The 23,550-nt window shown below is 33.4% G+C and overlaps 2 protein-coding genes across 2 annotated transcripts; both read right to left on the bottom strand.

Moving 5' to 3' along the window:
* Positions 1-1,945: 1,945 nt before the first annotated feature.
* LOC122578692 lies at positions 1,946-3,779 on the bottom strand. Its single transcript, XM_043750711.1, has 2 exons — positions 3,089-3,779; positions 1,946-2,405 (listed from the first exon to the last, which is right to left on the bottom strand). Exons 1-2 carry the CDS (start codon positions 3,590-3,592, stop codon positions 2,229-2,231), a joined length of 681 nt encoding a protein of 226 aa, XP_043606646.1. The 5' UTR covers positions 3,593-3,779; the 3' UTR covers positions 1,946-2,228.
* Positions 3,780-9,661: 5,882 nt separating this feature from the next.
* On the bottom strand, positions 9,662-23,311 carry LOC122580648 (receptor-like serine/threonine-protein kinase SD1-8). Its single transcript, XM_043752916.1, has 7 exons — positions 21,874-23,311; positions 21,710-21,787; positions 12,113-12,321; positions 11,223-11,433; positions 10,885-11,125; positions 10,098-10,248; positions 9,662-10,019 (listed from the first exon to the last, which is right to left on the bottom strand). Exons 1-7 carry the CDS (start codon positions 23,213-23,215, stop codon positions 9,720-9,722), a joined length of 2,532 nt encoding a protein of 843 aa, XP_043608851.1. The 5' UTR covers positions 23,216-23,311; the 3' UTR covers positions 9,662-9,719.
* Positions 23,312-23,550: the final 239 nt, after the last annotated feature.

Below are 23,550 nucleotides of genomic sequence, written 5' to 3'. Positions count from 1 at the left end.
GTATTGCTAATTTTACAAGTATTTTAAATAGAATATATATTATGCATATTTAATATATTTTTAAGCACACAACGAAAAAATGATGAAATCTATCATGCATTCATAAATGATTCGTGTTTTAATTATACTAATAACAGCTATATCATTGCTATCAAATTCATTTAAATTTATTTATATATAATGATAATGATATCTATGATTAATTTCCCCAAAGGTTTTAAAACTCGTTAATTTTTATCCTTGCCCTTTACCATACATAGATATTTTCAAATATTTGGTTACGTGCGGTTTTAAACCATAGAAAAGAATGGAGTAAAGTAAAAGGTAACGGAAGAAGTATTGTCCATTAAACCATGATGGGGTCCGGGCTGCCTTGTGGGTTTGTGTCAGACGGTTTTAATTGTAGACATTGCATGCTGTGGGTGTGAGCGTAGGGCTAACACAAGTGACACGCAAACCTTTTCCCATGGCTCACATCACACCACTCAAATCACCCACATATTCTCTATTCATCGAATAACACATTAACACTAAACCGTGGTTGTTCGACACATGCCTTCTTATATATATATTTTATTTTATCTTATTATTATTATTTGTAGTATTATATACAACGACTGATGGTTCAATAAAAACAAAAATAATGTTTAATTATGACATTATATCATTTTTTTATTAAACAGTTATCCAAAGACTTAATAGTCGAATCAGCATATACCCAACATAAATACTTACATACTATGTTAAAAACATCAAAACATATATTTGCAAATTATTATCAAAAAAACAAAGAAAAAAAAACAGAAGGGAAAATTAATTTACTTTCTTTAATGAAAGAGTGATTCTAAGTTCATGACAATAAAAAAAGTCACTAATTATATAGTTTACAAAGAATGCTAATGTGTTTTTGAGAAAAAAAATTTTTTGGCATGTTAACACAATACATGATTCCTGCTATCCATTGTATTTCCAATTAAGTGCATTTAAGTTGTATTTCAAGGTAAAGATTAAAATAGTTTAACATTCCATGTGCATTTTTTCTAAAACAGTAGTCAATTTTCAGCAAAACTTCTCAAACTGTTAAATAATCAATCAAAGATATTATATTATTTGATCAAACACGTCAAGATGGAGTAGATACATGAGGACGGAGGAAAAGAACTTCTATAAAAAGTCAAAGTCTGGAAGTCGAATGATTCAACATGGGATAAACCAAACATCATTAACAAAACTTCATTAGAAAAAAATAAATACTCATAATCAAGTAATTTATTTAATCAATTAACAAACTTCATACAGATGTCATCCCGAATTCTAAAAGCATCAAATAAACAATTATTCGTTCTTCTTCTATAAACCATCTTCAGAAACCTTACTTCAAGTCCAAACGTTACCATGACAAATAACTTGGAGAATGCCATGAATATGATTGAAACCAACCATGAGTAAATTAATAAATGGGTTAATGCTACACGGTTTTTTGTCTTTGATGTAAAAATGATCTAGTTAGAGCTAGCTTTAATAACATGTGGAGATGGTTGGGAATAAGAGAAAAGGGATTATGGCTAGGTAATGGAATATTTGAAAAGTGAGAAACGATATGTAAGTTAAAATTATTTCTCTTTAATAAGAACATCAAAGATTTATTTCAAACGTTTAAAAAAATAAAAGATTTATTCTTAAAAAATTTATTGGTCGGAAACATACAATAATCGAAATTTGAAAATTCAGTATAATGCAAGTGATAGATAATTCGTGTAAAGTTGTTAATTATTGAGCACTAAAAGAAATGAACGTCGAGTTGAAGTAACACTAGGATAGATCAAACATGTCAAGACGGAGGAGGCTAGACGCAACAAACAACGAGGTTATACGAATAAAAATTTCAAAACAGTCAAACTCTTTTGAGTGTCAAATGAATTAAACGTGCAACACAAATCAAACGTCATTTAACAACTTCCAACTTTTCTAAAACAATAAACATGAAAGATACAACTGATAATAAACCAAATCACTACCAATAATGATAAAAACCAAATTAAAACCATGGTTATGTCCATCCATCCATCCAATCTAATCCATACTAATACTACTACTTAATAACTAATACTAATTTTCGGGTATAGTTAGCCAATAAAACAAACATCAAAGTTAATTAATTTAATTAATTAAAACACAAAAGATTTGCTTTCCACCTACAACGATGATAACTACCACTAATACGACTACTAATCTGCATTCAAGTCCAATCCAACGGTTGTCATTCCTTTACACATACCATCCTTGTCTTTGCTGGATTTATCGCTCCGGTGATCTTTCTTCCTTGCCAGCTTCTCCGCCATCTCTTCAGAACTCGTCGGCAAAAACTGATATAACATCGCTTTCTTTCGATTTTCTATGCCATCCTATATATAAATATTTCCAAAGCAAATGCAACAAATCAAAATGGGTGCCTAGCTAAAAGTTACACTTGACAAACAAATATAGTAATAATTTTGCAATCAAATGATTCCTAGTTAACACGCAAACATAATATATACAATTATTTTATATAAAAATATAATAAGTAATAATTATTGAGGGAAATGTTAGGTAAAGCATGCAGTACCTTTTTAGGTAAAGTAAATTAGAGAGAATTATGTAAAATTCAGAGGAAGATTATGTAAAATTCAAGGCTATCAAATTCAAAAGTTTAATTTGTAACATTTTTTAAAGTTTTAGTACCTAAGCTTATATAAAATCTCCTGGATCATTTTCCCATAATTATTGTATATATAAAAAATATAATAGTAATAATCGTCTTCTAAAAATAATAATTAAAAGTTTAAGGTACTTTAATGTTTATTAACCATATATCCTGAATCTGAAAGGTTGTTTATGGTTTGAATTTTGAAAACTCCTTATAACAATAATAATGAGTTATTAGTTATATGTATATATTCAGATATATAGTATACTACATGGTTATCATATGTTTATATAATGTCTGAACACGAGTCCATCATAATAGTAATACTCCTATAACATGTTAAACCAAAATTAATATTTAAGTGCATAATAATAATAATAATAATAATAATAATAATACCTGGGAAGAAGAAATATCTACCACATTGACTGATCGTTTCCGTTTAACGGAAACGAAACAATTATTGGTATCACTAACACACAAATCTTCGTCACCACACCCGCCGTCGCTAGAACTACTGCTGCTGCTAGCGACGGGAGGTGGCGGAGTAGAACACAACAACAAAGGAACCACCTGATTTTCTCCCTCCTCCTCATCATTATTTATGGGTTGATCTTGTAATAATCCATCATCATCATCCTCTTCTTCATCGTCATCATCAGAAGCAGAGTGTCCAGCAACACAATTATCACAAACAGAAACAGCCGATGGTCCCAGTTTTTGGCCACAAGCTGTCCATGGAGTAACCGACTGGCAGACACGGCAAAGCAAAGCACGAGAATGTCGGGCGACAAGGAAGTTGGCCGAATGGACTTTACTGTCGCAGGTCCAACATAAGCTTGCTTGGTCTGATTCACAGTAGATCCGAGCTGCTGATTTGCATAGCTCACATGATAGTTTCATTCTTTTCTCTTTTTTGTGTTAATTCTTCTCGTAGTAATTTATTATTTTTTTTTAACAATACCAAAACAGATTTGTAGATATATAGATCTATCAGAGTTGTTATTTTTCTCTCTCTAGAAATTGAAATTTGTTTTTTTTTTTCTCTCTCTAAAACGAAACACACCACTCGATGGATGGTTCTGTAAAATGAAATAATGAGAAAATAAAGGCAAGATGATCGGATGTTAAACCAACTGCAAAAAAGAGCAAGTTGCTTTCACCTTTTAAAACCGCCCTTGCTTTTGAGTTTCAATTACGAAAATACCATTACCTTTTTCTTTTAAACCAAAAAAGATTATAATTAGTTGGTGTATTTGTTTGGAAATTTTTTTAATGACTTATAAGTTTCAGGTTCAAATATTCATTCAACTACTTTGTGATTTAAATAGTCTATTTATGAGGGTTTGACTTGGATATATACAGGATTAGATTTGAGAGACTGGAGTTTACCTCCATTAATGGTCATGCTTTCATACAGATTAGTAAAGTTTTTTTTGATATTTGACATAGGCATTTATATTTCAAGATAACTCACCTTTAAATATTACGATATTTTTATCTAAGTATTATTTTTTTTTTAAATCAAATCAATCAAATTAATAGAAAATGAAAAGGATATAACATTCTTTTACAGAAAATCGGATAATAATTTTTCCTTATCCTAAATATGGATTAGGCAGATAGAGTTTTATCAATAAAGGGATTACGGAATGTTTCTTTTGTCTTAAAGATTTGTTTTATTACTATTTTTATGATACTTAATCGTTTACATATTATTTTCCTCAATTGGTTATTACGAAATGGATACTCTTGCATTTTGAAACCGAAAACAGTTATATTTGCATTTTTACTAACTTTAGTTTAATTAGATCATGTTACGTAATATTTAATGTGTCTATGATCATGGTGTGTTTATTTTATGATACAAATCTTTGTGTAAAATATTGTATATTTTTTTGTATGAAATACATATTAATTAATTATTAATAAAATAAATGACTGCTAATCATTTAAATAAATTTCATTTTGAAAGAAATAAAATAAAATACTAATTAACATAACATTGTATGAAATGAAAAGATGTAGTAATGAAATATTCAAGACAGATGTATGGAATCTTTACATAATTAAAGTCATTGGCTTGTGACTAATCATAGTTAGAGCTATGATTATGTTTAATTTATTTTAACAAACCATGTTTTAATATTCAAAGTGAAAATATAACATATTAGATAAAATTGTGTGTGACTAATGGGGGTATTGATTTAGTGGTCAGGATGTTTTATGCTAAAAGGTTTCATCATGTGGCTCATAGTTTTAAATTCTGTTAAACAAATTTGAAGAGAGGGTATTTGTAATGTTAGATTCATCCAAAATCCTAACTCGATATGGGCACACTAATCTCATACGCTGTTATCAGTTTTTTTTAGCTTTCAAAAAACTATTTTAAAAATTTTTTTACCTTTTTAAACCCAATTATCGTTAAGTCAAAATAGTCCTCCTAATAAATATATTGAAGGCGATCACGAAATGAGTTTAATGGTAACATATACATTTTAGTTAACCTACATATAACTAAGTCAAAAATGTTCTTCTTTTGCTTTACATTCACTTATTTATGTTTTAATACGCTTTTTCAATATATACATATCATTTGTACATTTTCCAGTTAATATTTAAGAAATCATTACGTTTATTATCTATTGTTGTATATTAATCATGCATACATTTTTGTTGCTGTTTTTGTTTCAAAGAGAAATGCATCTCAAAAAAGTTAAACCATTTGATTAAACATATTTTGAACCAAAATACATAGAACATAAAATGACAAGAAACTATTGTTAAAATTATCCCAATAAGTGAACATTATGCTATTGTATTTGTATAGGTGATTTATCCGTTATTTTCATTGATGTTTGTTGAAAAGATTATCAAATCTCCTCTGTACAGAATGCATTACAATAAAATAAATCATTTCCACCCAAAATAAACGTTTTTAGAGTCAAAATATAAAAAATAAAATGGGGATGCTTTAAAATGGACAGAATCGTCTTTTTAGGAAAAAAGAAGAATAAACATAAAAAATTTTCCACCGCTGGAACTTGTGGTCAAGAATGGGAGAGAGTAGCGCCACATGTCATACGCTGTGGGAAACAAGAAAGGGGTTTAAAAATATATATATTTTTTGTGTGGTCTAAGGTTAGGTGTGTGGGACCCGAATGAAGATATTTAGAGTAAGAGGTCGGGAACAGGGACTGTTTTGACGTGTCATTTGACATGGAGATGGAATGGGTCTTGTAAAAGATTCTAACACCTTCAAGTTGGATTAAAAGATTTTCTAATATGATACGAGTAATTTTTTTAATAATATTTCTTTAAGTTTTATTTTCTTTTAATAAAATACATGTATTAAGTGTGTTATTACTAATAAACTATACGATCGAAAAAAGAAAAAATTTTTTATACGATCGCAGATTGCTTATACAACCTAGGATTTTTCCAATCTAAATAAAATTTTCTAGAGTGAAAGACCATACTAACGACTAATTTGGCTCATTTTCTTCTTTAGTTTTTTTCAATGGAATTAATAATAGTACCACAAAACTTTATTGATGTATTACATTTATGCATTACATGTAGAGTCTGTTATAAATGTTTTACTGTATGATAATTTTATTAACTTTTGTAGTACTAATGTCACCCTCCTTATTCCAAATGAGCAAATACAGGCAAGGCTACAAGCACATAGCCACATAGTATTGTATGATAGTCGAATAGAAATATGGAAAAGGTGGGGGAAAGGAATAATATGGCGTGGGTGGGCAGCAACCATGAATTTGGGAAAATTTAAATCTGATTCCGTAACTCGCGTGGCTACATAGCATAGTCAACGTGGCAAGCCCTTGTGGTAGAAATAAGTACGCTTGTCCCTATTAAATCTTTACTGCCATTATCATTTGTTTTCTACATTTTTATTGGGTTTGCTTTTATAGTTTTATTTCAGATAACCACATATACGTGGTGGTCCGGAGGAATATTATTTTTATACATATGATTACTACAAATTGCTATCTTTGGATTGAAACAAATAAAAGTAATAATGCGAGAATCAGTATTTTATCATATGATTACTTAAGTTGATATACAACAACTTTACAAAACGAAATAACTAAGATCATCTCTAATGGTAAAGTTTTTTATAAAAAGCTTTTGTAAAAAAGCTTTTAATCAAGTTGGTGCTCTAATGGTTAAAGTCATAAAAATTGTCTTTAAGGTAGTATTTAATAACAAAATTAGGAAGAAAGAGAGTGTTAGATTCTTTCAAAGACTTGAGGATTGTCAAGCTTTTAATAAAAAGCTTTTTACTCTGATGGAAAAAAAGTTATGTAAAAGCTTTTTTGAATAGTAAAAAGCTTTATAAAAAGTTTTTGAAAAAGTTCCATTGGAGATCTTCTAATGAACCTTGTTATGAGACAAAAGGTGAAAATTAGTATGTAATTATTAATTTACTACTAAACGATAATTACACAGTACAACTTAAATTGTGGCTAAAACTTCTACGAAACAAGCAGTAGAAAATGTCACCAAATTGGGCCAAAGTATGGGCTTTGTCATATAATTGCGATTTATTAATCATTGGCACTTGCTAGCTTTCATGGCAAATTGGCAACTACAAGATTGGGCTATGAAGTTGATTTTTTAGCTACCAATTTAGAGTTTTAGACTGATGCTGACTTATACCACAAGAACCAACCAACATACATCATGATAACTTACAAGTTCTACACTTCTCTTATATTAAAAAGAGAGATAAATATACAATACTAATATATGGTCAATCATAAAAAAATTTTGCATTATACATTTACATACTGTGCAATCAAAATGTGTATTTGTTAGGTATAGCTAAAAATGTAGTATCACTATCCTTCTAACATTCAAATTATAAAATGTTTGGTTATGTCTTCTAAAGGCCACTTTTTTTTCAAAGAAAAAAAAACATTATTTATTACGGAGTATATTAGTTTAAAATGACAAATGATAGATATTAATGATTCGAATCCTAGCAACGATATCTAAGATAGACAATATGCTGAAAGTTGTACTGTGCGTGTCTATCCAATTGTATTTTGTTATTCGTTCTCTTAAATGTCAATATCTACGGAGGACGAACATATTTATTTGATACCTTAAAAGTATTATTGTTGTTGGAGTACAACTGGAGACTTTCTTTACGTGTTTGGCTATTCGATCGTATTCACGGTTCATTTATAACCACGGGTTTTAAAGCACGTTGTGGACTTAATTCGCTGGTGACGTAATACGTCTTCTATTCTAGTTAGCTTTTTGTGGCGTAGAAATGATGACACTGACTAACTATATGTTTTTGGCTACACATCAACGTACCAATATATAACTGTTTGACGGTTACTTTACATATAACAAGAGCACCCATCTTCATTCAAAAAGTGGTTCTTCAATATAGTCGTCTTAATCATAAGTGCTTGTGCCAATTATCATTGAATTAAAATGATCGAGGTGAGGTACCCAATGACTTAAACATTGAGAAAGTTATAGATTTTTCATCTTTCACTTATTGTTGGTTTTCTCTATAGTGTGGAGATGATTTGGTTTGGACGAATGACCATGTGTATAATCCAAATTTGTCGTTACAAAAACAAAATACAAACTAAGTGGGGGTTGTTTTGAATTTAATATCATTATGTCGTAATTAGTAAAGTAAATTTTGTTTCAGGCTAATACATACAGAAAGACTTGATTCAAAAGTTACACATAAATAGTAATTTATAATAGAACCAATCTTTCCAATATATCAAGTCGGGGAAATAAGAATACGGTTATCTAGAGATCGATCATTTGCCAAATTAAAGCAGAATTCATAATGTCTTACAAGTATTGTATATTTTTCTTTTTTATGCCCCCCAAAAACAACTTGAGACGTGCGTGTAAAACAATCATCAATATTGTGGCCACCTACTACACCCCAGGAGTGACAAATTTATGATAATATTTGTGAACATTTGCTTTTGGAAAGATGGACTAATTCAAATGAATCTTCGATATTTCATTTTGATGTTTGCCTAAGATAGATAGTATCTTCGGAGGGTGTTTGGGTTTACGATTTAAAGTGATTTTTTCATTATTTGATTATTACGTTTGTAAAATACAAATAATCTAGAAAAGTATTTGTATGAAAAAGTGATTATCTGCTATGAAAATGCAGTTTTTGAGACGCGTGTGCATACATGCTTTTTCAAAACGCATTTTTAAAAACGCATAATATGTTTTGAAAACGCAAAATTTATTTTGTAAACGCAATGACAAAAACCCCCTCAATTTAATTGAACGAGCATGGTACCCGCGATGATGGCGGCGCGATGGAGGCGACGAATGGTGATGGTGGCGGCGTCAAATAGTGTATGTAATTGAGGTAAAGATATTTTATTTAAATGGGGATAATAGAGATATTTTATAATATAAGGAACTAATGGTGTAATTTAATATTAAGGGTCGGTAGTGATTTAATTCATTAAGGGTAAAGTGTTCAATTCGCATGTCTCATTTTTTGTAAACTTTCAACATATAGAGGTTATCTATACTCCTTTAATAAGCAAACTACCCCACCCCTCTTTTAACACTTCTATCTTTAAAATGTCTTTTATACCCTCCTAATTTACACTACCCTATTTTTTCTCCATCACGCTCATTACACACACATACGTTCATCCGATTTCCAATTTTCTCTCCCTCGCCCCTTCTCTGATTTTCTCCCCCCATAAACACCATCCACCACTGCCCCAAATACCACCATCCACCGCCGCAATCCACCTTCTATGTACGCTATCCCCCCATAAACACCATCCACCACCGCCAAAAACCACCATCCACCGCCGCCGGCTTTTTTTTTTTTTTTCTTTTTCATTGCCGCCGCCCCACAAACCACCATCAAACCACTGGCGTTTTTTTCTTATTCCCCGCTGTATCGTGCGGGTACAACGCTAGTAATTTTTATACAATAGTAGTATAGAAGTATAGATATAAAAAAGTTATTTTAAAACTTAACCCCTTATCTACCTTCTTCCTTAGTGATAGTCAATTGATTGATGGTTGATGTACTTGAAGACGTCTGAAAGCTTAGATCATGAGATTTAGAAACAAAAGCCGGTTCTTTAGGTTCCGGGAGACTCTCAATATCCATCCCGAGCATTAGAACCACATCAGTCATAGTTGGCCGATCTTGAGGGTATTCTTGTACGCACAAGAGCCCAACGATCATACATCTTAACACTTCAATTGAGTTGCATGATTCAGCTAAAGTCGCATCCAGTAGATCTAATGGCGTTTTATTTTTCCAAAAGCCCCAGGCCTGACGTGTATCGATGTTAGTTTTCAAACAAAAAGCTAGAAAGATTTTGTCCAGAAACTTTTAAAGAACGTAACTCACATAGGATATAAGGCTAAAAGACTGTTGATTGTTGTAATAGCCCGTGTTTCTTTTTCCACTAATAATCTCGAGTACAACTACTCCAAAACTAAAAACATCGGATTTAACTGAGAACAGCCCATCTAGTGCGTATTCTGGAGCCATATAGCCACTGCATCAAGAACAAAATCACAAAGACAACAAGTTTACAGATTTTTTTTGAAAGCCAATATATTATATAATACTAATACTAAACTCATCTCAGTTACTAATAATAAAACTAGCAAGTAAAAAAGACTCGTCTTATCTAGGGTAGGTAACCTGAATATTACTAATACTATAATGAAATGATCAGGAAGACACTAGGAATTACAAGGATTCTAAAAACAAGCAACCTATTGTAAATTTACTCTTAAACATGGAAACCGGGCCTAAACTATAGCAAGTACAAACAAGAACCGATCCCGACTAGTAGAAATCCAACAATCTACGATATCTCTGATATCCAAAAGCCAATGAATGCATAACCACGTCGGGGCATCACCAGTAGAAAGCATGGAAACGGGTTGAAAACTGAGCTTCATCCTGACAATGGTAACAAAACACACTGGAACCTTAAACCAAACATATCCACCATGCAATCAAACTGAGTGGTGGAGTGAAGAGATGGTTGTCAGAGAACATAGCCAAAAGCCCAAAAACTTTGTGAACATCACATGGTCAAACAACCTAAAATTCTATAAGCCACAAGAAGTTCATAGATATACATACTGGAACGCAACCTGAGCATAGGTTGAAATGTACTTACTAGGTTCCAACAACTCTGGAGGTGTTAGATTCTGTGTCTTTGCCTCTAACAATCTTTGCCAAACCGAAGTCTGAAATTTTAGGATTCATATCTTCATCTAATAACACATTGCTTGCTTTCATATCTCTATGAATAATCCGTAATCTTGAATCTTGGTGAAGATAAAGAAGTCCTCGAGCAATTCCCATGATTATATCAAAGCGTAGTGACCAGTCAAGAGACATATTACTAGGCGTCCTATCTGGGCAAAGTGCCATTATATCCATAATTATTTCAGGTTTCAAAGCTAAAGTCCTAACAACATAGTCTAATTGTAAATAAAAGATTCGGAAGCTAACCAAATATGAAACGGTCCAGGCTTTTATTAGGCATGTATTCATAGACCAGCATCATTTCATGGTCCTTCATGCTGTATCCCAAGAGCCTAACAAGATTACGATGTTGAAGTTTTGCAATCAGTAATACCTCATTTTTGAATTCCTTTAGACCTTGTCCTGATTGACTCGACAACCTCTTCACTGCAATTTCTGCTCCTCCAGGGAGCATTCCCTAAGTCAATTACCAAATATATATTAAATATTTCACAAATAGTTAGATACATTATTACTTGTGACAACTTATAAATAGGTGGCAAGATGGGTGGGCTAGCCACAGCTCAAGAGGAGTTGCGGTTGGTACGAGTCATCTTCCATTATGGGTATAGGGTTGGATACAAACACCTTTTCTCTGCCATTTTTTAATATATATTTTAAGAAAGGCAAAGTTTCAGATACCAGTTATTCAGTCATTGGTCTCTACTCTCTATGGAACTAAAAATCACACCCTCCGATAACTCCATACCACAAGGCTGGAAGCCATTGGATTGTCCAATTTTTAATAATAATATTAATGCAGGATAAGATGAAATGTTGTTACAATTAGAGTAAATTGATTTAGGAAGTTGTATGCATTAAAAATAGATTTTGTAAAACTTTTAACCTGTTTGACCCATTAAAGCTCTTCCACTTAAAGATAAATTTCTAATGACCCGTTTGACACAAAACGCAACACATTTCATAACAGAATGGGTACACATCTACTCAAATGTCAAAAACAGGTTTATTTCTTGAGACGAGAGAATACTTTTTTTTGAACGACCAACAAAATTCAATTGCATTATTTGGTGAACCACGAGACAAGGGAATATAAGTACACTTTGCTAGTAAGCAATAGGCTTAAGAGTTGTTACCTTGTAAACAGGCCCGAACCCCCCTTGTCCAAGTTTGTTTGCGAGTGAAAAATAATTTGTGGCGGATGATATGCTTTTGAAGTCAAAGAAAGGCACATTAATTTCTTTTCTATCTTCTGCACTCAATATGCCTGGATCCAAAAATTTAACATTTGCTGCTCTTTCATGAAACTGCAGTTCTTGATTTTCTCGGTTATGCTCTCTTCTTCCTAAAATAAGGCAATTAAAATAAGGATTTCCGATTTTGCTAACCATAACCCCCAAGGCTATGGTTAAACATTCTATTTTTGTAATATTCTCTATTAAATGCTATCATTATTAATTTTATAAAGAATCTCTAATTTATCTAACTATAGTAGCTTACTAATAATTCAATATTCATCTTTTTAATTTACACATTTCTTATAATCAATAGAAAACATAATAGCCAAAAATGTTTCTGGATCTCTTTCGTTGATTAACCCTTATTGAGGAAAAGAATACATATTATTCATCCATTAGGAGTCATCACTCCTACTAAGTACCATCTTGTCTCTTTTCACTAAATGTATTCATCTAAGAAATTTGTTTTTGCCCGTACAAGCTTAAAAGAATTTGTTACAGGGTTAGTCCTTTAAGATATATTGTTACCTTTAGGTTTTAATTATCACTATTCTTCCATTTATGCAGGGACGGAGCCAGAATTTTTTTTGTGAGGGGGCAAATTTAAAAGTCTTTTATTATATTTATTAGAATCATCTTTGAGTGGACAAATTTTTTTAAACAAAAGTTAACTCTCATCAAAGAATAAGAAAAAATGGACCCTTAAAATAATTTCGTCTGGGTGCCGGCCAGTTATGAGAACATCTATCTTAAACTTGAACATTGGTCTTTGCAATTTTAGAGCATGTGATAACAGAGGAGTTACGTTATATTAAACAACATAAATAAGTACATCGAAATCAATGATTTACAATTTAGCCTCTACATAAATTTTGACCCGACTATTATGATTACTATTATATAATAACTTGAAAATAAAATAACATTTTCACATACAACTACATTATTTATCAATGTATGATACAATTACCCAAACAAATAAAACACTTTCTTCAACTTCGTTAAAAATCAAAATAACTGGAGATTTTTACTTTACCAATTGAAGATTTTATGTCAAAACTAATGCTTCCAACATAAGTAACATACTTTCAAAGAAGAGGCTTATGGCAACGATGATGACATTTGTATGTATAATGTATTTTATGTTTATTATTATTATTTAGGAACAAAACTACAAATATATCTCTAAAAAATTACATTGTACCAAAATTGGAATGTGGGCAGTTGCCCACACTGCCCCCTGATGTGTATTTTCTAGTCTTAAATTTATGAACACGAAATACCTAGCTACTGACTACTACACACTTGCGGGCAGTGAACCCGTTCGTATGCAATATAGCTGATTTGGTAAACCGAGGTCGAACACAAGGACTTAATAAGCAATTGTCACAGTAAAGTGATTCAGATTAAAAGGGGGGGTTTTGTGACCGAATTGTCACGTTGCAAAGTTAGTGAAGAAAGTCAGTAATCCCGTAGGATTAATCGCAAAGAGTATTTGATTGGTTGAATCTTAACACAGATTTAAAAATGAACACCTACTTGGATCAGCTCACATGCCAATCATCGGATCTAAATACTACTTGCATTTGTTGAACGACTCAAAAAGTAGACAAGATGAACTCCCGTTATACTTGAAACTTTAACTGCTAAATAGATAATTATTGCTCCCGCACTTAATTTCTCCTCTAAACAGTTAAGCATTAAATCCTGAGTTGATTTTATGATTTAATCTTTTGAAAGCTTTCTCCCGAACTGCTTATTCGCCTAATCAGATCCCTCTATCATAGACGTTTACACATTCGAAATGAATTTAATTGTTTTTAATCTTCATCGTTGATTTCTCCCAAACTCCAACGATTTCAGGTTAATTACAGACCGATTAACCATTTCATAAATCAATTGACAATGACATAGATTTCTCCCGAACTTCTAATTACAATTATCAATCAATTAATATAAAAGTTGAAAACAATATTTAAATCCAAATAAATGTGGATCTTCGATTAAACATATAAACCTTGTTCAACATTTGCAAGCAACATCAATTCGACCCTATGACATGCTTACTACCCAAGCGGGTGCTAAAGATTTAGCTATTCATATTAGAAATGCAAGAACAAACAAATAGAGAGGAAATCATATTATACCAAATGAATGATGATAATCCGGTAGCAATGATGATTACAATCCAAAGCTGAAAATAAGCGAAACCCTAATCACTTGATTGCTCCAAAGAATTCCTAAGTATGAGAAAACTAATGAAATTGTGTTATCAATTCGTCCCCCAAAGCAGAACCCTAATCGTCTATATATACAAAATTCGCGTGTAACTGCCGTTAGTGGAGTAATGGCCGTTACCTTTGAACTTCCCTTGTAACTGCCGTTACTCCAGTAACTGCCGTTACACTCCTTTGAAAAACTAACTGCCGTTACTCCAGTAACTGCAAGTTACAGGAGTTTCATGATTTTCCTTTGTAATGGCCATTACTCCAGTAACGGGAGTTACAAACTCCAGGATTCGTTTCCTTCGTCTTTCGCTCGATTTCAACCAAATCTTCCTCCCGTTTCTTCTATATATCATCGAACTCAACCAATTCATTCTTCTAATCAATTTCCAACCTGAAAACACTTAACACACCTTCAAAGCATCGAAAGTTGGATATAAAACTATCAAAATGACGAATAATTGGTTCTAAAATCACGTGGGAAATGGTATAAAATATGACACATCACCCCCATTGTAGAGCCGTCCCTGCATTTATGTGCTTAGCTTAAGTAATTTATCTATTTCAGGTGGATCTTGCTGATGAAAAAAATGAGAAATGGAGAATCAAAAAATAAATGGAGACTACACTTAGAGCATGCCCAATGCCTTTGTCCCTCTGCTCGTTCGATGTGGACGGACGAGTCCACACCATTGGGTGGGACTCGTCCCCCACTCGTTCAATACACTCGTCCGACCAATTCATTCCTCCAGGAACGAGCTATGATGGTTGTTTTTTTTGTTTTTTGAATCTAACGGCTAGTATAGGAAAAGAAAAAAAAAAGTTTTTTAAAATGGCAAAACAGGTCCTTGTAACGGCAGAATTGACCATAACTAGTTCAAAAAAGTGACACTTTTAGTCCTTAACGGCTAGTTTTTTACAATTCCTATATATACACCTCCATTGAAGTACTTGAACACACCATACTTTCATTATTCAGATAATATTAAGACATACCAATCCATTTTAACAACAAATCATGTCAAACTTCAACAACCAAAGAGCCGACGATTTCTTTAACGCTTCGAACGATGTGAATCAATCGTTCTCGAACCAACCACCACCCCAACCGTTCATTCCACATCCAAATGACCCCTATTTTCAACAATTCATGGCAACTTATTATGCTCAACTTGCCTCTCCACAAACCCCAAATTTCTACCATGGGGGGTCATCGCCGACATGACGTTTTCAATAACACGATCAACAATCCTTTCCCACATCTAAATCTGTTCCCACACCCTAATCCATTCCTAAAATACAACCAAAGGGTAAAAGGGTCAAAACCATGGCCAAACGCACGAAGAAAGACAAACAACCAAAAGAACTTGTTGGAAACTCGTTACATTGGACCGAGTTGGAAATGAAAATTCTTACAACGTGTTGGGTTGATGCTTCAGAGGATCCAATACACAGTAAAGACCAATCGGGCGATTCTTTTTGGGGGAGAAACATAGATAACTACAATGCAAGATTTCCCAACAACTAAAGAAGAGCCAATCAGATTAGTGGAAAGTGGAGAAAGATCAAAACAAATGTTTCAAAGTTCAATGCATTTTGGAAAAGTTATGATGGGCACCGGATTAGTGGGGAGAACGATGCCCAAGTCATGGAAGAAACGCATTCAGAGTACTTTTCTCAAACCAAAACTCAGTTTACCAGATACGAGTGTTGGTTACTTGTGAAGGATATGCCAAAGTTCTTCGCTCCATCCGCTCATGATGTTCTCGGGCGAAGTATGCATAAAAGGAAAAACCTTGTTAATGTTGTTGACAGTGTAGAGGAGGAGACCCAATACGAGCCCGTGAACTTTGGTGAGAACGACCTTTTCGGTCCGGATACGTATACGCGCCCCCTACTAAGTCAAAGGCTTCATGAACCTCTGTGTCCTCCGATGCGAGGTCTTCTCGTTCTTCAGCTTCCGACCTATTCGCCCGACTCTGCAGACTTGGGTGTAAAAAAGAGGCAGTGTTGGATGAAGAACAACAATCTTTGGCGGTCATTCGTGAGGAAGAAAGGAAGCGCACCATGTATTTGGCTCTTTCGTTCATGGGCCAAATAGAGTGTGATGAAAAGGAGAAGAGGTTCATCAAGGAAGCTAAGAAAAAACTGATGGCGCAGTACAAAGGCTTCCTTTTCGGCGACAACGACAATTAGTTTAGCTTTAGTTTACTTTTAAAAAATAAAGATGTTATTTTTTGTAACATTCGTAAATTTTGACTCATTTGACTTGTCGAGTTTTAACATAACGTTGAGTTTGTTTAAGTGCACGGTTTTGTTTTAGCATTTAAATGGTTAACGTTTAGCTATTAGTCGAAGTTAGCGGAGCGGGAGCCACTTATGGACCTCTCTAGGCCGGCCCCCAAAACCCCCTCCTCTTTTCCCTTTCCCTTTCATTTCATTCAATCTCCTTCTTTCTCTTTTCTCTCCAAAAGCAAACACCAAGACACCTTCTTCTCCTCTCTAAATTCTTGGATTATCGATTGTTGTTTGGACTAGATTAGTAGTAAGTCTTTCATCATCATCATCAACTAAACATCATATCAATGGATCAAACCTCCAAGTGCAAGAAATCTCCATTTTTAGGTCAAATTCGGATTCAAAGGCTTTTGGAAGATTTGGTAAGTGAAACTCAACATTTAATCCTCATTTCATACTCATAAACTTGTTACTAGTTGTAACTAAGGATTTTTGGGTCACAAATTGAGAAAAAGGTCGAATTAGGGTTTGTAATGGGTCAAAGCGAATTTGAAGTTTGATTTGATGTTTAGATACGAAATCTTGGAATAGGTTGTGTTCATTTGAGTTTGTTTATGTCCAAATGTGTGGATTCAAGCTTGAAATCGGATCCTAGATCCTCCTTGGTCGACTATGGGGTCAAAATGGGTGTTTTTGGGTCGTTTATGGTGATGAGCTGCTGCTGTTGGGTGTAGATTCTTCTCACTGCGGCGCAGTGGCATTTTCTGGTCATATGTCAATTTCAAACGCTTATAACTTTTGATCCGTAAGTCCGTTTTAGACGTATGGCCTATCGTTGGAATCGTGAGAGAGCTACTTTATCATGGTATAATCCTTATAGCTTAAATCCACTGCCATTTTCAAAAATGATGTGATAAAGTGTCCTTGTTCATAGTCAGTTGAACCAATAAGACACTTTAGGGTTGTGACGTAACCAAGTGAAGTCCCAATTGTCCTCTAAGGTTGATTTTCTCTTCTAGAACCTATATAGTGTTTGACACGTGATTTGTAATGTATATGTTTATAGGTGGTGCACGCTAAGCGATTGTTGGACGTTATAACTTGTACTTAGCTTGCATATCCAATCAAGGTGAGTTTCGTAAACCCTCCCTACTCAATTGAGATTCGGGCTGAAAAGTGTAAGTGCTTGTTATTGTTGTTTAATCGATTGATTGATTGTTTGATTAACGTATTGACTTGTTGCTCGGTTAATTATGCTTCCATTTATGAATACTTGTTGTGGTTTGGGTAGTTGTACATACATGGAAGACGGTTATACTTTCAATGAATAGTAGATGTGGTGGGAAGGATGCGGGTGACCCTATATATAAGCATCAATGATTCCTTGAAATTAGAATCGTAAGAAGTGTATGTGCATTGTGTTGTTGATTGATGGAAAACGTTTTGATAAGGATCGGGACATAGGATCTCGCATGATAACATTTTCCACCTTAACGTATTATAGATTTGTGATGGTGATAACGATTAAGTCCATGTTGATGGCATAACGATAAGCCCACGATTTGCGGCATAACTTTGTTGTTAAGGATATTGTTTAACATGTATATTGAATATGAATGCTTAGTTGTAACGTAACGTTGATATTACGCATTTAAAATATATGTAAGTCGTGCCGTGATATTACGCGTTTGAAATATATGTAGGTCGTGCCTGGAACGTATTTTACGCATTTGAAATATATGTAAGTCGTGCCTAGAACATAGTTTACGCATTTGAAATATATGTAAGTCGTGCATGAAACGTATTATACGCGTTGTTTATCATGTAAGTCGTGCCGGTTTATCGCGCATTATTTATTATGTAAGTCATGCCATTATAACTATAATTGAACGTAAACGTTGACTTGTATTGATTTGTGATAACGTGAAACCTTTTAGGGTTTCCTTGGAACGTGATTAAGTACTCTAATCCTCGTATATCGTTAACGGTTGTTATCCCGACACACTTATTTCCTGTTACTTGTCCCTACGAACTCACCAACTTTATGTTGACGCGTGTTAGTACACTTTTCAGGTGACAGGTTAGCTCAAAGATGTATTGGATGATTGATTGCCTGATTTTGCTAGAATTGGATTTGGATTTGGACTTCTTGGATCCGTGATTCATTATTCCCGATTAGGGTTTATGCTTAGATGTGATCCGGTTGCTTGCACTACTAAATGGTTCGTATGGATTTACTTGATCCTTTTATGCATTTAGTTTACTCTACATAATTTCCATGTCGTGCTGTGCTTTTCTTGTGATACCCCATGATTCCGCATTGTTAGGGTGTTACATTTTTTTTCTCATTTTTAGGTTGTGTTTTTTTTAATTGTACTTTTTTTTTTTTATGTTCTAAATGTATTTTAATTTTTATTTTTAATGAAGTTATGTGTTTTATTTAAAATTTGTGTTAATGGAGTAAAATGTGTTTTATTTATATTATGGAGGGTTTAAAGTGTAAAGTTTAGATAAAAAGGTAAAATTAAATAATTGGTGGGTCCAAGACTAGCTTTTGGGGGATGAGTGTATTGGGTATGTTTTAGGGAGATTAGTCATTTGGAGTGTTTTTTTTTTGCTGATATAACGCTGAATGAGACTAGCCCTTGAGGGATGAATCCCTAGTATTGGGTAGCCTCTTAGACAACCTCCTCTAAAAACTAAATCACCATTGGAGGAACAAGCTTTCAAGATCTTTACACCATATGCCTTTAAGAAGTTTCAAGCAAGATTTGAAATGGCTACTCAATATCTAGTTGGTCATTTTGAAAGCAATGGGTTCGTCATAAGGCATTTTAGTGAAGGAAATTCATAAAGTCATAAGGTGTTTTGGGATGGAAGCATAGCTTTATGTAGTTGCAAAATTTTTGAAATTTGGGGAATACTATGTCGGCATATATTTCGGGTCCTCATCCACAATGATTGTTTCAAAATTCCATCGGTGTACTTGCCGTTTACGTTGGAGTTCTAATTCGTTAGCAAGTGACAATTTGTTAGATAGGGAGCCATCATGTGGGATATTTATAAATGACCAATCTATTCTCGTCGAAGATACGCAAGGGGAAGATGATGTTTTGTGTCCTCCAAGATCAATAACAAAAGGGCGTCCAAGAAAAAGACGTCTCAAAAGTGGAAAGGAATTAGCAGCAAAAACAAGTAAAAAATGTTCAATATGTAGGGAAAGTGGTCACACAAAACTCAAATGTCATAACAAAGAAAATGTTGTCATGGAAAACAGTTCTTCAGGTATACCACAAAAGAGATGTCCTGCCAAAGATGTTGGGTTGAAGCCAATATTCACCTTGAAGAACTAGGCATTGGTATTTACACTCAAGAATCTTTATTTTATGATTGAGTTATATTTTTCTTTGAAATTAATTAAACACAATGTGGGTATTTGTCTTTTGGAACTATATGTTATTCGATTGGCTCTGTTCTCTTGTTTTGATGCAATGATATTTTATTGGGATTAGTATCCTCGTATGTAACAAACTTTGGATATTGTGTCTATATTGTGAAATAAATAAGTTGTATTCATTGTATGTAATAATCTTTATATTATGTGTATTGTATGTAAGAATGCATACGTGACGACCATATATAGCTGCCACTTAATAGCTTTTGATTGGTCGGATACATATTCTTATATACAATACACATAATTAAAAGATGATTACATATAATGAACACAACATTAGTTATTTCACACTATAAATATTCGTCCAAAGTTTATTGCATTTCACAATACTTATCCCTATTTTATTTTGTGAGTTTTTGTTTTTGTGATCTCGCATTTCCGTCTACACAATTTATATCCTGGTGGTTTTTAATGGAGGATAGTTAATATTGAATAACTAATAGCTACTATAATTAAATAAGTTAGATTCTTTATAAAATTAATATTGATAACATTTAATGGAGAATATTACAAAAATAGAATGCTTAACCATAGTCATGAGGGCTATAGTTAGCAAAATCCTTTTAACTTTATGTACGTATTTTTCAACGTTCGTTTATTTAAAGAGACATAAATTATAAGACAGTTTTAATTGTCTTCATCTTTTTCCAGAAGTTAAGATAAGGACAGTCATGGGCTAGCAAGGACGTTTCCCCTTAATGTTGGACTCACGTAGTTGTGACCTTCACCGATCACATATCAGTCCGATATGATAATTGACAAATAATTGAAATCCTTATGTCGGTAAATATACGATGGGCGTATTTACCATTAATGACATAATATAGGGTTTCCCATTAGGTGATTGGAATTATAGAGAATTATATTGCACACTCATGAAACACCAGGGGGCTAAAGTATAAATGTTCTATTTATAAATAGAACCTAATTACACTTCATTAGAACGCTTAATCACTTTCTAATCTCTCTTAATTGTGTGTTTATGCTCTCTTAATCACGGCCTAATTACCTAGCCGTATAACACCCCATCAAATATACAATCACCTTAATTTGTGAACCAATCTCAATGGCAAGAATGCTGAATCAACTAACAGGTTCCTCAGGATCTTCAGGTTAGTAATCTTAATCATGTTTACATTATATTTATTAATACGAATCAATATTTTTCCAACACACCACTCCTTGATTAGCTAGTAAGACCGCCACAAGCGGCACTGCCCGTAGGACCCTGCAAGGGGTCGTGACCCCCGCTATTTTGTTCCCAGGTGCTGCTTTATACAGGCGTACACTATGTGTCTTCTAACTAATATAAAGTATAGTGACCATTACACTAAGATTCTAACATTGAGAATGCTCTAAATTGTATTCAAAATAACGATATTAAAGCATTAGTTACTTATAAATCTTGAAAGTAATATAAAAGAGTGTTCGTGCGCCGACCCAATTAGACCAACCCAACCAAATGTATAACACAAATAACTAATTTGAGCCGTAGCCTAAGTTGCTCATTTTGCATCTTATTATTGTACGAATTGAAACAAACTGAGTTAAAAAAAAATTAACCATAGCGTTTACCTTGTCTTTTGAACTTTCTGTAGAGAATAACACCAATACTGCAAAGAAAAACAAGGCCAAAAAATCCTGAAACGATTCCTGGCATGGAAAGGAAGATTTTGTTGTATAGTGCAAATTTGGATGAACTGAAAAAACGTAACTACTGTAAACAAGCTACAGCTTACCTGCTACTAAAACTTTGGTACTGATTTTTGCAGTAGTGTAATTAGGAATATCAGAAGAAGAAACTTTAATATACAACGGAAATGTTTTTCTATCTGAATCTTGTGATACAAATACAAGTGAACTATTATTTAAGTTTTCACCATTCCAAAGCCGACATGTTTCGAGAATAAAACTAAATGCATCACAACTGCAGTCATCCAAGCAAGATCTCCTGCACGCGGATTCATCCGATGCAGGAGTTTCATTTTCAAGAAATGACGAAACAGATCTAACCGGGACATAACTTACAACGAACCCAGGTTTTTCTTCCTTAACTCTGCAATTCAACTCAGTTTTTCTCATACACCCTGCAGAAAAATCAGCTAGATTCCAGTCACTCCGTGATGTAGGCTCAAATGCTGTTAAGCAATTACAAAACGGCATACTTTCTTGACTGCAAACACCAAAAGCACCACAATAAGCATACACTTGACATATTTCTCTCGGTTGATTCCAAAACAAAGTCCACTGTTGGTAATTATCCAGCCATGATAGCTGCTGAATCTGCCCTGATATGCCTATAATGAATCTAGAAATAAGTTCAGGATTGTATAAAGAATAGGTGAAAGAGCTCTCGTTTTCATTGTCAATGTAGCTGAATTTGTAGATATAATTGAGCCTCATTTCAGGTACTAATGTAAATATTTTCTTTTCTTCGTTCCAAGGTCCACTAGTCCAGTATTCTACAGACTTATTCCACTTAAGCAAATACTGCTTCTCAGTATGGTCAACCTCTAAAGAAAAGAGCCCCATTCCAGGATCTTCACTACTTCTCCATGAAGTAAGAACCTGCGTTGTATTTGTACGTTTGTCGTATCCAAACTTACTACCAGGCAATAAGGTATGGGTTGGATGATCAAAACTTTGCCATACTGCAGCAGGTGGGCTTAAACTTGATCCATATCTCAAAACTAAATTGCCGTTGTCAAGAAGAACAAGTGATGTAGCATTCGAATGCACACCTGTAGACCAAACTTGAGTGTTTGACTCATTTACTAACACCAAGTTACCATCCACAATTTCTAACTTAGACTTATATCTATCAGAGATGGGTGTTTCTCTGTTTGCCACCCAAACTACGGTGCGAACAGATACCTTTTTATACCAGATGCCTATGTAATAGTTGGAAGAGTTACCTGGTTTGAAGAAACCCAACTCAAAATTGTCACTTTTGGAGATGATCGTTTGGTCACCAGATAGGGATTGATTCACAGTTAAAGTATCACTTCCATATGAAACATGAAGAATGAAAAAGAATACCGAAAGCTGAGGAATCATTATAATCATGCTGCCTTTATACATATAGTAATAATATTGGTATGAGCTTCTAGCTAGCTTATACACATGCTCAACATTGTTGATTTCCACAAATAATTAAAGAGCATGGAAAATAGACAAACTTAATAGAATAGTCAGCAGACGACTTGGAAAATATATGTTCTGTCACTGGATGATGCAACGATGAATATGTGGACAACAATACTCTGTATAAAAGGAGTTGTACACATGTTTTTTTGGTACAATGTACAACATTTGTTATGACTTATGATTAGCTTATTCGAACGTGATTAACTTTGCATTTATCTCTTACCTAGTGAATATTTCTATTAGCATTTTATGGTCTTCTTCCATATACC

The sequence above is a fragment of the Erigeron canadensis genome, chromosome 8 (genome assembly GCF_010389155.1).
Source record: "Erigeron canadensis isolate Cc75 chromosome 8, C_canadensis_v1, whole genome shotgun sequence".
Classification (NCBI taxonomy): Eukaryota; Viridiplantae; Streptophyta; class Magnoliopsida; order Asterales; family Asteraceae; genus Erigeron; species Erigeron canadensis.
Note: the sequence above shows the minus strand (reverse complement) of the source record. Positions and strands in the feature narration are given on the sequence as shown.

Coding starts and splice junctions, on each gene's coding strand:
- LOC122580648 (XM_043752916.1), bottom strand. CDS start 23,215: ATGTATAAAGGCAGCATGATTATAATGATTCCTCAGCTTTCGGTATTC. Junction 11,434..12,112: donor GGTTCGGGCCTGTTTACAAG/GTAACAACTCTT, acceptor TAATTGACTTAG/GGAATGCTCCCTGGAGGAGC. Junction 10,249..10,884: donor TCCAGAGTTGTTGGAACCTA/GTAAGTACATTT, acceptor TTCTTGATGCAG/TGGCTATATGGCTCCAGAAT.
- LOC122578692 (XM_043750711.1), bottom strand. CDS start 3,592: ATGAAACTATCATGTGAGCTATGCAAATCAGCAGCTCGGATCTACTGT. Junction 2,406..3,088: donor TAGATATTTCTTCTTCCCAG/GTATTATTATTA, acceptor ATTTATATATAG/GATGGCATAGAAAATCGAAA.